Source organism: Meles meles, chromosome 19, assembly GCF_922984935.1.
Source record: "Meles meles chromosome 19, mMelMel3.1 paternal haplotype, whole genome shotgun sequence".
NCBI lineage: Eukaryota > Metazoa > Chordata > Mammalia > Carnivora > Mustelidae > Meles > Meles meles.
The window spans coordinates 32,250,376-32,266,089 of NC_060084.1; the positions used below are offsets into that span (position 1 = coordinate 32,250,376).

At 38.7% G+C, this 15,714-nt stretch overlaps 1 protein-coding gene across 5 annotated transcripts in view; it reads right to left on the bottom strand.

Moving 5' to 3' along the window:
- The window catches only part of CYLD (CYLD lysine 63 deubiquitinase), a 67,764-nt gene that overhangs the window by 15,886 nt on the left and 36,164 nt on the right, over positions 1–15,714 (bottom strand). For 3 of the 5 annotated variants that reach the window (XM_045987755.1, XM_045987758.1, XM_045987754.1), the window contains 8 exons: positions 15,634–15,642; positions 14,574–14,672; positions 12,908–13,024; positions 5,627–6,006; positions 4,595–4,760; positions 3,585–3,726; positions 2,228–2,350; positions 6–97 (listed from right to left, as the gene is read on the bottom strand). In XM_045987755.1, the coding sequence (XP_045843711.1) occupies positions 6–97; positions 2,228–2,350; positions 3,585–3,726; positions 4,595–4,760; positions 5,627–6,006; positions 12,908–13,024; positions 14,574–14,672; positions 15,634–15,642 (1,128 nt within the window). The remainder of the gene's footprint in view (positions 1–5; positions 98–2,227; positions 2,351–3,584; positions 3,727–4,594; positions 4,761–5,626; positions 6,007–12,907; positions 13,025–14,573; positions 14,673–15,633; positions 15,643–15,714) is intronic. The other 2 variants (XM_045987756.1, XM_045987757.1) reach the window with 2 other exon arrangements.

Consider the following 15,714-nt stretch of genomic DNA (forward strand, 5'->3'; position numbering starts at 1 on the left):
GCCACCTTTTTCTTCGGAGGTAAATCCTGATGCAGCCTCAACTTTTTCAAGTATTTTCCTCAGTTTCATAATCTTTGTTGCACACACATATCCGTATCTATGTTAGTAAGAAACAATTAATTAATACTGGTATATATATATATTAAATTAGTATAACCTATTTTGATAATCACACAGTTCTTATATAATTTCAATATATCATAGATAAACTCTTAGGCTAGACAATTATTCTCAAAATCACAGTTATAGGCTGCTTCTTGAGGTCTGTAAATTAAAAATCTAGCACCAGAATAACCCCAGACATTACCATGCCTGACTAGCAGCTGTCATATATTAATCTAAGAAAAAGCATTTTTAAATTACGATGACTGGTCTTCTGATTCTATTTGCTTAAAGAAATTAAAGCATTTACTTAAAAAAAAACAAACTTTGAGGGCCAGTCCTTTTAATACCAGACACTGAAAAAGCTGCCAATGGGAATGGTAAAGGGCCTTGATAAGAAACTGAAAACTGAAAATGTGCAGTCAAGGAGGTCATTATGTGCATGACACGGCCTCTCATCTTTATCTGAATACAGGACACGTTCAGTACACTCCACGGGGATCCCTGACAAAATTCTAATGCTAAAAATGCCTTTGGAAGAAAGCTGAGAGGCCAGCACAAGTTTAACAAGAGCAAGTCAAAACTAGCTGATCGAAGATCCATTTTGTATATTGACAATTCATTCACTTGCTAACTCTCTGTAACCAATGTACCCTATCCACCACTTCACACAGTAATCTAACCTGTGAGCCATTGGGAATACAAAAATGATTAAGGTGATAAAACGGGCTGCCTTTGAGGAGCTTGAAAAGAGAAAGCAGAGGCTTCAGTACCAAATGAAACCAGTCAGCTACACTAGAGAGAGGAACGCTGCACACACAGGGAATCTTGATCACAACAAGGCACCTGACAAGGTCCTTGCTGTGGACAGGGTGACAGAGTCTGGTTAAGCATGATTCTTAACTGGCTGGATGACAGCATCCAAATAATGTCTGTTAATGGACTTAAGATGTTTGGGAAGGAAAGAAGGAAATGGTGTAGAGTTTTGGATTTGATCTGTCTTGTTCCATTATCAATTACTTGGGAGATGAAATGGACAGTAAACTTAAAAATTTGCCTCATAAAATAACTGGTGCCGAAATCAAGACTCATAATCATCTTAAAGGGTGAAAACAAGAGTCATTTTCATCATTACAGAATGTAAAGAAAAGATATAAGGAGGGAGATTAATTTGCTAATAATTTATTTTCTTAGCCATGTTATACAACACGCCATTCTGGATGCCCTTTATTATTCAATCTTCTGTATTTTGTCTCAAAATCTTAGGTCAAACTATTTTTAAATGTTAATTGTTAAATAAGAAAAGGGTCCCAAGATTTAAATTAATATGGACTTTAAATTAGATAGTTTGTTCCCTATATTCCCAAGTGAACAGATTTCCTTTATAGTCTAGGGCCCTAACACTTCATAGTTTAAATTTTATAATGTGACATTATCACACGTCACTACTACCATTTACGAAGTGTCTTTACTAGATGTCTCGTCACTTGGGCTTGTACCATCACAAATTGCTTCCTGTGACTAAAGAAAGACATATTTATAATTCATAAACTAAGAAATAACCAAACACAATTTTATGGGATGTGCAGGGAGGCCTAAATATATTCCTGTAACTAAGAAATGTGTTAGTAAAATACATCACATCTTTTGCTAATACAAGAGTACTAAATACTAGCTACTCTGCAAATTAAAATTTTTCTTTGCTCCTTTTTTTTTTTCCAGATAAAATTAAGAAGCCAGACTAGGCCAGTTGGACCAAAGAGCACAATCACTGTTAAGGTAACTGCTAGAATCAGCTATAACAGAAGATAAGAGTACCACATACTTTATATCAGCTTTTCTAAACCTATTGCAATTACTAAAATGATTCTCTACCAAAATGGTTTTGCCACTTTATGGCATACACTATGTGCCACACCTTAACCAGATTTAAGAAATTAAATAAGTAAACGCAGTAAATGTTAAAAAGTAAAGGCAGCAAAGGGTCAATCATCATACTTCATCAAGAGAACAAATCTGCACCCATTCCTTAAAAATGAAAGCAGGTATAAATTAATTACTATACCAAAAAAACAGCAAATGGGACACCATCTAAAGGCAAAATAACTATAGATCTTCTACTTACATTCTCAGAGGGTTAACAATTTCTGTCCTCAGTAGCTCCTGAGTTTCACTATAATATTCTACATCATTCTTTTCTTTAGGTCTAAGTAACACAGTGTCCAGAACAGAACTAAAAGCAAACAAGCTGTAAAATAAAAGGAATATTTTTCCTCATGCCATATACATATTACAGATACTAAACAGAATACTAAAAAGATACTAAACAGATACTAAAGCCATATTTTCTGGGAAACAGAGACTAAAAAGAATGTGAAGAGAAACACTCCAAGTGTGGAGAGCAAGGAATGCACAAATTAGTGCTTTCCATTAATACAGGAACCAAAGACACCATTAAGGTTCCCATCATTTAATCATCAGGACCTAGAGATCCTTCTAAGTTAAAAATACCAATACTGAGAAAAAAAACTATAGATTGACAGTTAAAGGGCAAAAATATGCCTCAAGTATATTAAGATAACTTTTTTGCAAAAGGTTTTGAAAAGGGTCCTATGCATCTGAATCCAAGATAACAGAGGAGGAAGTTTGAAACTACTTCCCAAGGCATACACATACGCAATATATAACCCACTCCAGATATTGTACTTCTCTCCCCACACAGCCCTCTGCAGAGAAAGAAGTTTCTTTTAAATGCCAAAATCACTTGTGCCAAAAATCACTTGAATGACTAACAGCAGTGATTTGCTGAGATCAAAGAAAAAGGAAATTCGGCTAATACAAATTTTTCTCAGGCAATCTAAAAAGTCTTGTATCAATTCTGTTGGGCTTGTTTTTGTCCACACACCTCAGAGATGTAATGTATTCTGCCAAAAAGAATGGCCCACCACGTTAATTCTTCTCCCCACTTTAAAAATGTTAACACCCCATTGACTTTCTAACTCTTACAAGGCGGCTGTATGGAGCTGGTCAGTTACACTCAGCTGGCCCCATACTTGGTTCAATCTCAGTAGAAAACCTCCTGCCACGTTAAATCGCTCAACTTTGGAATAAACTACATATATAAGGGCAACTGTGCTAATGAAAATAGTTCTTTAAAATAAATTCTCTTAATCCTCTTCAGTCACATGATTTCCGGGACACCGTCGGGATATCTGTCCCCCGCGCCCCCCCCCCCCACCTCCTCACTCACGGCATTACTTTCATAGTAGTTTTTTGGATACAAGCACAAGAGCATGTTCCATAGTTTCCAAAGGGTATTACGAAGTGTCAATCTCCCTTTCTTTCCTCTTCCCCTGTCACCCGGTTTCTTTACTCAAAGGCACGTAGCAGTTTCTTCCACGCACATGCAACAAGCACGTGGCTTGCACATGCGTCTCAGCACCCACGGAACAATACCCCTATTGCATTCATTTGAAACTTACCAGAATAAGGTTGAGTCTAAGTAACAAGAATTGTAATGACCCTGGATACCCTTCTTCTTTCCAATCATTATCTCTAAACCTTCTTTTTCCATTTTGGGTGGGGTATTTTCTTCCACTACTTCACTCAAGTAGCCTCCAAATGCTGCAAACATAAAAATGAAAATGGAAAGTACCCTTTTAACTCTTCCAATAGGTACTCCCATATAGCTCTTCTTCGTAAAATACATTTTTGTATTCAGAGGCAAAATTTGTTGCATGACTTAAAACTAAGTAAAAGGTAGGTTTGGGTTCATTGTTCTTCAGCTTGGCTTGCAAAAATGCTATTTCCATTTCAACCTCACTTCCTCCACCATTTAAAAAAACACTTTAAAATATTAAGTACTGTATAAAAAGTATCTGCCAAGTAAAATATTTTGTTCCCCAAATATTTTATAATTTGTCTGAGATATTACATCCTCAAGTCGAAAAAGAAAACAAAAAAATTTCACAGTACTGGGGCGCCTGGGTGGCTCAGTGGGTTAAGCCGCTGCCTTCGGCTCAGGTCATGATCTCATGGTCCTGGGATCGAGTCCCCCATCGGGCTCTCTGCTCAGCAGGTAGCCTGCTTCCCTCCCCACCCCCCTCTCTTTCTCTCTGCCTGCCTCTCTGCCTACTTGTGATCTCTCTCTGTCAAATAAATAAATAAAATCTTTAAAAAAATAATAATAATAATAAAATATTTTAAAAACATTTTTCAAAATGCTGGCGACAAAGGAGGAAGAAAATAAGTCCCACTATTTTTCACCTTCCAAATCTCATTTTATTCCTGATATTTTCTTTTCAAAATTCCCCTCTTGGGACAACTGTAACCTTCTTACACACCAAGTAGCAAATTTTTACTAATTTACATGCCTGATGAACATGGGCAAGAAATATATTTAAACGCTGTCACTACCCCCTACAGCCAAATGGCCTGAGATCAGAAGCAGGGTCACCCCAGACTGGTAGGTAAAGGAAAGGCATTGGAATACCTAGAGAGTTACAGCGCTCGATCTGATTGGAGACTGGCTGCAGAGACGCGAACCTAGAGTCGGGCCTGCAGCTCTTTAATTTAACAAACAGCGCCTTCTTCAGGGCACAGGTGAAGTACCGAGTGCCCCTGAAGGTTCCATCCGTACAGCCCGCACATTCATCTTCCTGAAAAACAAATGCTTCAGTATGTGTTATTCTGCACCTTACAGCAGAGCATACAAGGAAGAAAGGCTGCTAAGATGTGTTTCTGGCTCAGCCTTTCGCAGAATTCCCCCATCACGCCTGTCCTGAGAACTCCATCAGGAAAAAGGGATCAACTAACCAGTGCTTCGGCCCAGAGCTCATCATTTCAGAAACGAATTCCTTAATCCAGTGTGAAGTCCTCAATGTATTTCCTTCCAGAATGTGTGCTTAAACCTCCCCCTCGTTAACTGACTAACCGTTTCCACAAGTACTGAAACTAAGGAGCAGAGGAGATTTATTTTAACCACTTTCCCCTTCCCAAAAGTAGTATTCACTAGCATGCAAACAAATTTCTTAAGAAATATATTTTATAAATCAAAGTTAAATTTACCCAAATTATTCCTTCCAGATCATGAAAGGCCAAACTCTTTCCTAATCTCCAAAGGGAAAATCTTTCCCTCTATAAAGATCTCAAAAAAATCTCTAAAAATGGCAATTAATCTTAAAACCGATGATATATAAGAACTGACTGGGGGAGGGAAACTGAGGAAGAAAAGGAAAGCGGATAACAGACTTGCTTTCCTTACTGTATTCTGTTCAGTGTAATGAGCCTAAATACATTAGTCTAAAAATCTGTTTTCATTACTTGAACGTAGATCAACTAACATCAGTAACAAGTGGGTCGGATGCTTCACAGGTGGCAAAGAAGTCGGGTGACATGGTAATAAAATTTTTCTCTCGTGATGCCTTTTTGGACAAAACATTTTGACAAAAAAGCATAATAGGGAGAAAACTACACAAAACTCCAGACAGAGAAGAACTGCAATTTTTAAGTCAAATTAAATTACCAGTTCCAGTCCAGCTAGCACTTCATTGAGTCCTGGCGGCTGACCAATCCAACGGATTACCCCATAGAAAGGAGGATTCTCTTTAACTTCAGCCAGAGAGCCCACTTCCAGACCATGGGAGTTCCCAGAAGTCATGGCCAAGGGTGGACTCTCCTGGACAGGTGCATTGTTTAGCTCTCCCATCACGGACTGAACTGACAGTGACAGTGGACTGTGGCCAATACTTCCATTGGTATTGGGCATCTTTGTCAGACTGAATGGTAAAGAGTGAAATCTGTTCTCGGTGGATAATGAGTTCATAGAAGGAGGCTGCAGTGGTGGTGAAGCGTGTCCAAAGTCTGGAGATATCTCTGTAAGCGATTTTGCAGGGTCCTCAGCAACTATAAAAAATTATTCTTATTTAGAGAAATGCATTCAAGAATATTAAATATGTCCACATCTCTGAAAATTAATACACACGTCCAGTCCAACCACCACTTTGACTCTAAAAGGATTCTTGTAAGCATTACACACTTTATCTCTCCAGTGTTCTAGATTTTCCTCCCACCTCCAGATTCTTCTACCTCAGTAGATGGCACCCAATTGCTCAAACCGAAAAAATCCATTATTGACTGACATTAAATAGGTTTTACTCTTCATCCAACACAATTAAGTTAGAAAACAGTACCAAAAAATAACAAAAAATTTAGAAAGACACTTCTAAATAACTAAAGGACCAAAAAAGAAATGATTATGTAAATTTTTAAAATAAAGAAAGAAGCAACAAATGCTTGTGGAACACAGCTAAATTGGTACTTACAAAGGAAATTTATAGACTTCATAGTTTATTTTAGAAAAAAAAAGGATATTAATGAACTCAGAATTTAGGAAGTTAGAGGAACAGATTAATCTCTGAAAAATAGTCAAGAGGAAAGAATAAACACAAAACAGAAATTAATGAAAGAGAAGACAAACATATAGTAAAGAGAATCAAAACCAGATAAATTTACAAAAGCAGGAAATAATTTAAGTGAAAACAAACATACAAAAAGAGAACCAAAGCTAAAAGCTATTTCCTTAAGATAACTAATACAGATACCAAGCGGCCACTACAGATCAGAGGTGGACCTCAGGGAATGAACTTCTCAATAAACAATACTGAGATCATCAGTTATCAGAACTTTAAAAAAAAATTAAATTGAACTTGTACTGCCTGATCTACACAAAAATCACTGCCGGGTAGTTTAAAGACAAATGCAAAAGGCAAGACTCTAAGCATCTGGAAGACCATTTAGAAAAATGTTCTTTATGATTTAGGGCAGAGAGAAATTTCTTGAACATAAAATATGTAAGCCATAAAGGAAGAGACTGACAAATATGACATTCAAATTGAGCTTATTCATTAAAAGGCAACATAACAAGAGTGAGAATATGAGCTGAACAAGGAGAAAACACTTAAAATACATATTTCTGACAAAGGATTAAATTGGACAAAAGACTATAAATCAATAGAAAAAAGACCAAAAAAAAACCCCAAAACAAAACAAACCTAGGAAAAAATGGACAAAGGGCTTGAAAGGCAAATCAGAAGAAGATACCCAAATTACCAACACATCAGTGAAAAGATTCTTGCCCTGAACAGTAGGTAGATAAGCAAAAAAAGTCAAAAGCAATGTCAGATATCATTTCAAAAGTTCAAGGTCTTAGAACATAAACTATTGATCAGGATGAAGAGCAAATGATACTTTCACACAATGCTGATGGGAGCGTAAACTGGTACAACTACCCTGGGAACGGTGTGGCATGATTTAGTAAAGGAAAGATGTGCATATGACATGTCCCAGTGAATGAATCCATTTCTAGGTATACAGTCTTGACACGTGTAAAAATGTTAACAGCAGAGCTGTGAACAATAGTGGAGCTGTCAATAATAGCAAGAAAATAAAGACAATGCAAATGTCCATTGGTGGTTGACTACAGACGTACACTGTGCTATATTTAGACATTTCACAGCAATGAATGAAATGGAATGAAACGCTAAACAGTGATGAAAACAAATAAACTATAATCACATACGACTCCTGCGGTGACTCTTTGGAACATAACATTGAGGGGAAATTACAGCATATGTACAGTCTGATTCCTTTACCGGAAGCTGAGAAACATGTACAACTAACGGTATACTGTTTAGATATACAAACTTATAAGACTATCATGAAAACCAAGAGAATGATAAACACTAAATTAGACAGGACAGAAGCTCAGAGGAGAGCATGAAGGGAAGGGTTCTAGGAAAAAGCACCAAGGGAATTTCAAAGGTAATGAGAATGGTTTTTTTCTTAAAGTCGTAGCAACTACATGGGTGTTCACTGTACTTCGTACCTTAGTATTCTATATACCTTACCCATTTAAGATTCTTCAGTAATGATATTTAACATAGGAATTTTTTTAAGGTTTTCTTTATTTATTTGGCAGAGAGAGAATGAACAAGCAGGGTGAGGAGCAGGCAGAGGGAGATGGACAAACAGGCTCCCCATGGAACAGGGAGCCCAACATGGGGCTCGATATCAGGACCTGAGCCAAAGCCTCATTTAATTGATTAAGCCACCCAGGTGCCCTTAACATAAGAATTTTAAAAGTTATTCTTTTCTTTCTCAAACCCTCAAACCCAAAATCCATAAAGCATTTGGTTCTATCTCTAAAATATATTTCAAATTCATCCTCTTCTCTTTACCCCTATTGTGTCCCTAATTTAAGCCACCATCATCTTTCACCCTGTAACCAGTCTCTTCCCTGGTCTGACCCTCATCTTGTCCCTCTCCAAACTACTCACCATACAACTCTAAGAGAGACCTTTTAAGATCTAAAGATCTTCCATGATCTTCTGGCATTCCCCTATTTAAAAGCTTCCAGTGGCTTTCCAGTGTTCTTAAAATAAATACTAAATTTCTCACAGATCTACAAGGTCCTGGATGATCCACCTCCCACCTACCTGTCCAACTTCCTTTCATACCCCTATTTTCCTTGCTTACCATGCTGTAGCCACCCTGGCCTCAAGGACTGTTTCTCACCTCAAGCCTTTCCTATCTCCTCTGCCTCGAATGTTCTTCCCAAGCTCTTTCTCTGACAGGTTCACTCATATCATCGAGATCTGAACCCAAACATCCTTTCCTCAAAGAGACCTCCCCACAACACTCTATGGGAACCGGCTTCCCGCCGGATATGCTGTCACACCTTGTTCACTCCCTTCACTGCACATATCACCATCGATTATTACCTTGTCTGTCCACATATTTACTATCTGCCACACCAAGCAGACCATAAGCTCCATAAGAACAGCAATTCTGTTAGTCTTTTTCATGGTTTTTCATGAGGCTTAATGGTTGAACCCACAGCACTTGGTACAGCCACTAACACAAGAAAATACTCAACATTTAAGAAAAAAGTGAAAAGGGGCACCGGGGTGCCTCAGTGGGTTAAAGCCTCTGCCTTCAGCTCAGGTCATGATCCCAGGGTCCTGGGATAGAGCCCCGAATCGGGCTCTCTGCTCAGCGGGGAGCCTGCTTCCTCCTCTCTCTCTGCCTCCTCTACTTGTGAACTCTCTCTGTCAAATAAATAAATAAAATCTTTAAAAAAAAAAAGTGAATACATGAATCAAATGCTGTAGGGGGGGGAAAAAAGCTTTTTAGATATATAAGTGAAATTAATTATAGACAAGAAATGTTCTTTTACACTGAAATTACTTCTATTTTCTAATTTAAGGATGAAGGCCTACTCCACATAGATTTCCTGACTTTATATATCCTGTTTGGGATCCACGTTCTTACATACACTTAGTATACAACATTAGACTATAGTCAAGAAGTTAAAAATATTCTACCACACTACAGAAACTGAGTAAGAATAAAATCATAGCATAAACTTAAAGAATTAATGTCACCTAGGTTATGACAAGCCCACGTTCTTACCTTAGAAAGAAAGCAGCTCGTAGGAAAAACATTCCCAAAGCTACCAGTAATGACAGAAGGAGTGAGCAGGGTTGCACCCTAACCACCGTGGATAGTCCCCATGAATCCCCGTGCTCGTGCAGAGGCCAGCAGGGCTGTGGCTCATCACAGCACCCTGCCAGGCCCTTGCTGTCTCAGCACTCCCAAGATATTTGAGAGAATGGCTAACTGCTAACATATGGGCCAAAAGGTAACAAAAGTGGTCCATCAGGAGACAGAACCTTCGTGAAGAGGCACCATTGAAGGAAGCTTCCTGTTCTATGGCTAGGAAGGATTCTTGGGGATGAGGCCCTGTGCCTGCCTATCTCTGCAACAACCTACCCCAAGTAGAAATGAAAGCACAGAGAAGGTGAAATCAGAGAGCTCACTCAAATCATTTGCTATGAGTATCTAATTGAATATGTTAAGTATCTAAGCCCAAGTGAGTATCCTAGCCCAAGTGAGGTAACAGCAGACTTGGACTGTTACATTTATGTATAATATAGATGATCCATATCATAGCTAAAAAGCCATTACAGAGTTCTTATTTTGATTTAATTTGCAAACAATTACTAAATGTACTCCATGCCAAGCCCTGTGAGAGGCACTTGGAATTCCAGTCTGGCAGAAGAGACAGGCAGCAAACAATTATGATGGCACCTCACCTAACCCAGGAGAGACAGGAAAGGCTTCCAGGAGAAAATAATACCCAAGCTGAGATTGAACAGATGGATAGAAGTAAGCCTGAGCATGGAGTGGGAGGAAAAGGAAGAAGGATTTCCAGGCAAGAGGAACAACAGGCGCCAAGAAAAGAGAAAAGTATGGTACGTTCCAAAATGGCTCCCCTCCAAGCATGGCGAGAGCAGGAATGCAGGACACATGAGAGAGACAAGGAAGAAGCCGTGCTGTAAGAGAGTCCAACAGGCCAAAAGAAGGAATCTGGATTGTTATCATCAAGGACTAGGAGAAAATTAATAGATATACAATAAAGGAGAGACATGAGCAGATATATCTTCAGAAAAACCAACCAGAAAGTAATGTGAAGAGAGCAGAGTGTAGTGATCAAAAGCGGCAGTCCTGGTGTTAAGCAGACTTGGGTTGGAATCCTGGCACCACTCATACTAGCTGTGTGGCCTTGGGCAAGGCATTTAACCACTGCAACAAAAGAAAAAGTAAAAATACCCACCTCATGAAGTTGGTATGAGGGCAAAGTAGTGCATATAAAGCGTGTAACACCGTGCCTGGTGCAGTACGCTGTCAAGAAACGTCAGCCACAGTGAGGATGGCAGCGATGATAAGGATGATGGTTATTAGTGTTATTAGTCATGGTTATTAGTGGGCAGTTATAAGTGTTGAGAATGAATTCAGAAGGACCAAGGCTGAGGCAGATGAACCAGTCGGAAGGCTGTTATGTTAACTGGACAGCAACGAAGGATCTGAACTGAGGCAGTGGGTGCAGAAATGAAGAAGACGGGAAAGAGTGTAGTGATACTGAAGAGGAGGAACTCCAGACAACTCGGGGACAACTGGATGTAACTAATGAGAGAGAGAAGCCCAGGATGAAGCCCAAATTCCATTTCAAGCAACTGGACTCATGTCTCCATCTCCTCACATCTCCACAAAAGCATAGCCAACTGAGGTTATCAATGGCTTCCGGTGGCTAAATTCAGTGGCTAAATACTTGCCCTCCCAGGAGCATTCAATACTGCTCTCCACTAGCTCCTCAGCTTCTTGACTCAACAAGCTCCTGGTTTCCCTCACCTCCCTCCTGTCGCTTTTTCTCAGTCTCCTCTGTCTCCGCCACTGAGGTCCTTAGGGCTGTCTTATTCCGCACCCTCCACCCCCCACCCACTCTCAACTCAGGTGATATGATTCACAGGACTTTAATCACCAAATATGCGGGGGCAACTTGCAAGTTTACTTCTCCAGCTCTGGCTCAGTGGGTTAAAGCCTCTGCCTTCGGCTCGGGTCATGGTCCCAGGGTCCTGGGATCGAGCCCCACGTCGGGCTCTCTGCTCGGCGGGGAGCCTGCTTCCCTTCCTCTCTCTCTGCCTGCTTCTCTGCCTGCTTGTGATCTCTGTCTGTCAAATGAATAAATAAAATCTTAAAAAAAAAAATCAAATTTATCACCTTCCCTACAATCGTGATGTATGCAAGCCAGAAAACCCGGAGTATCACTGACACCTCTTTCTTCCCCAGTTTCCACTTTCAGTCTATCTGTGAGGCTTATCAATTCACTTCCTAAATATCTCCTATGCCATCCACTTGCCCCCCTCTATCCCTTTCCCCAGGAAGGCTCGCCCTAGCTGCTATAATCTATTTCTGGGCCCTGCAACCACCTTCAATGGTGCCCTCATATCCACATGGTCCCTGCTTCAATCCACTGTCCACCGTGCAGTCGGAATGATTTTCAAAAGGCAAACTTGGTCATGTTACCCCTTGCTGAAAATCCTTCAGCAGCTTCCCATTTCCTTTAACTAGGGCACACCAGGCTCCACATGGCCTGGCCCTGTACACCTTTCTCATAAAATGTTATGCCTCTCTCTTTGTTCTAGCTACCCGGGCTCTTTTTAGTCCTTGGCAAACACCAGCTTCATTTTTCCATGAGGCCTTAAGTATGCTGCCTAAAAGGGCCTCTGTCCCTTCCCTGTGTTATCTCGCACGCCTCTGGCAAATTTAAGCTCACGCTGCTTCCTCAGAGAAACAGCTCTGAGCCCCCGTAAGTAAAACCAACCTTTATATGCTCTCACGGCATCGTGTGCCTTCACTGCACGCACCATGACTGCAATTCTGGATCTGTTTCTGCTACGGTCTGAGCAATGTCCGTTTTAATGACTTGATCATAAAGTCAGAATGGGCAAGGACCCTGTCTGTTCACTCACCATTGTAACCTCTGGGCCTAGCGCATAGTAAAAGCACAATGAGTATTTACTAAAGGGATGAACAAAGAAAATAATAAACCAGAAGAAAATGATGCCCCTGGACCAAAGAAAGGTAAAAAGGAAGTGTTTGAAAGAGGCAAACAAAGACCCAGATGGTAAAGACTTTAAATGATTCAACTGCTTCTAGACGTCTTACCCTAAAGATCAGCTAAGGGAAGAAAACGAGGTACTAATACATTTGCTGGGTGTTGTATTACTCTAACAGCAGTGCAGTTCAAATTGTATTCAGTATCGTAGTTCAGTCACAGTACTGAAGAATGGCCTACTCATTCTGTTTCCAAAAACGAGATATACTGGTGAAAAAGCCTTTTTTTTTTCCCCTGATGAGCGAAAAGGAGAGGATCATAATAAAAGACACTAAAATTATGGATTACCTTCATCAATGTACCATGTGTTTTTTGATTTGGATTGTGGTTGTGAGTCAACAGAAGATCCATTTAAAGCATAAAAGAATTCAGATCTGTTTCTATTTCCAGGGTCTGAGGTAGATCCTATGGATCAAGAAAAGTTCCTTTTAAAAATAAAGTCAATATGGTGTGAAAGCTTTTCCCTAAGAGAAATTAACATGCATGCAGTGTTAACAATTGCTTAAGCAAGCAATAGATGTATACAAACACAACGTATTTTATTAGCATTTTCAACCATTTGTCAATGTCAAAAAACTCTTCCACCCAAGAATCAATACAGGAGGGAAACAGGAGGAAGTTAAAAGAACAGCCTGCTTTTTTTTTTTTTTTTTATTAAAGACAAACTGCTTTTAAAAATTATTTCGTCTTCTATGACTCATTTCCAAGTGTCAATAACACCATTCCCCAATTTCATGTGATGAACCTCTTGGCTCCCAAATTAAACCTATTATTTCAAAACTGTTCCTTTCAGAAGATTATCTTCAAATGTTGTATACAGAAATCAGCATACCAATTAAGTTTAACAAATTTAAACAGTTTGGAATCTTTGTCATCAAATTCCTTGCTTCATTTCTTCATGCCTTTGAAATGTTCCAGCAGTATTATTTTTCCGTATTAAATTAATTAAAGTAAGAAAGAGTTAGTGTAGCCCTATCACAGACATTTCAAGACCTTACCCTGACTCAGTACTAAGAGGACAAGCTGTAGGTTAGAGCAGGGGGTTTCTAGAACCCATACAAAATCTGATTTTTTTTTCTAATTGAAAGCAGATAACACTATATTTTATGCTTATAGCTAAGATCTGCTACAAAACAAGTAATGCACATGTCTTCAGAAAATCTGCAGGCTATTTATATTTAAGTGAGAATAACAAGTGTGAGCTATCCTATCTAGATCCATAAGTTAACATAAAAAATAACTATTACTTGTGTATCCTATTTAATCCTAAGTCTCCCAGGGTCCAAAGTCACGTAAAATATGTCTTAAAATACAATTTCCTTTAAAATGAGCCAAAGTAGTTTTGTCCACCAGATAACTGAGGAAAAAATATTCTGCTCCTAACCCACATCTGAGTTAACAAACATTCTTACAGCTTTTTAAATGAGCTGTTTAGCTTGTGTAACCACCGTCCTTTAAAACTATGAAATATGTGGAAGCAAAAGAAAAAAAGCTAAGAACTCCACATGCATTGTGAGGGAGTTTTTGGAAGAGAGACAAAAATGTTTGCTTAGCACTTTGGAATTTATCTTATGCCACATTTTGTTAGCAAAATCCACATAATTACTCTCTATATACTTTACCCTCTATAACATCATCCAAATAAGGTGGTTTTGTACAGTTGCAACTCTAAACTTTACATACAAATGTTGCAGGTAGGGGGTTCCAAAAATCAGCTGATATAAACCAACAAAAGACACAGGTCCTCCCAGAAAGCTTTTCATCAACTTAAAAAAGGTTGGGAACTCTTGGCTTAACCAAGAGCATCTATAAAAAATTTTTAGTGAAATACTAAAAACGTTTGGAAGAAGAGAACCTACATGTGCTTCGAATAAAACCTTTCAACCTTCTTTCAGTGCCATGGCAAATCAGATACCATGTTAATATCTATGAACTGTAGTCTCCTGACCCATACCTGTGGCCTTTGGTTTATTATGACTGGATGAAACTTTGTCCCCAACACCTCTTGACATAAAGGCAAGTTTGGGAGGCCTCCTTTCCTGTGTCACGCTATCTGAAACAGTAAACATATGTTTTAAGGATAAAAGCAAATTCTGACAGAAGAGAAACACTCAAACAAACAACGACAACAGCAACCAAAATTATCTCTTTCCTACAAGACAGCAACATTTTCACAATAGTTTTACAAATGTTTAAAGGTCGACACAAGTACTGAGAGTTACTGGGAAAAAAAATCAATGCTGTATTTCAGAATGTAATTACCATAAGAAAATAAAACCCAAATAGAATTCAGCTAAGTGTTGTTAACTTTTTGAAAATTTAGTCACTTTTTATCAGTATTATTTGATGTGTTGAAACACTACAGAGAAAATTCCATTGTCTTTTGTAAGAGTTCCCCAATGGGTATCCCAACGACACCCAGTGTGTTATGAAGCGTTCTACACTCAAATATTTCTAGAAGATGCTGAGATCAACAAAGGTAAACAAATTTCTTTAATGCATAACACCAAATCCTTTAACATGCCAATGTGAACTGCGAATCTCTCAAGGAGGAATACAGTAATCATTTTATAATATTTTTTGTCCCATTCTCTTTAGCATCTCAGATTAACGTATTTCATGGAACACAGTTTGGAAAAATTCTGGTCAGAAATATGGAGCAGTTTGAAAAATCACGTATGTTAAGAAACACTGATGAGTATACTAACACGTATGTACACATATAAACAGGAAAAATGTAGAGAACTATACACAGATTCATGGTGAAGAAAACCAGAGAAAAATACCAATATTTTTGAAGAAAACACTTCAAAACTTCTTTTTGGAATATAGGTGTAATAAATTAGACAAAGTTGTTTTTTTACAGACCACTCTATGCCTTAAAGGCCAACAATTTTCACAAGATATTCACAAATACTCATCAAGCAAATGTAGAAAGCCAATCTGGAAAGTTTTTCTCCTGGAAATTTCAACAACATATCTGTAAAGTCCAACATGACACTTAGGAATCATACCTGATAAAGCTGTGTCAGCAAAAATGATAGCACCCACAGTGGATTTTTGAGAACAGAAAGAAAAAAATGGGAAAATTTTTA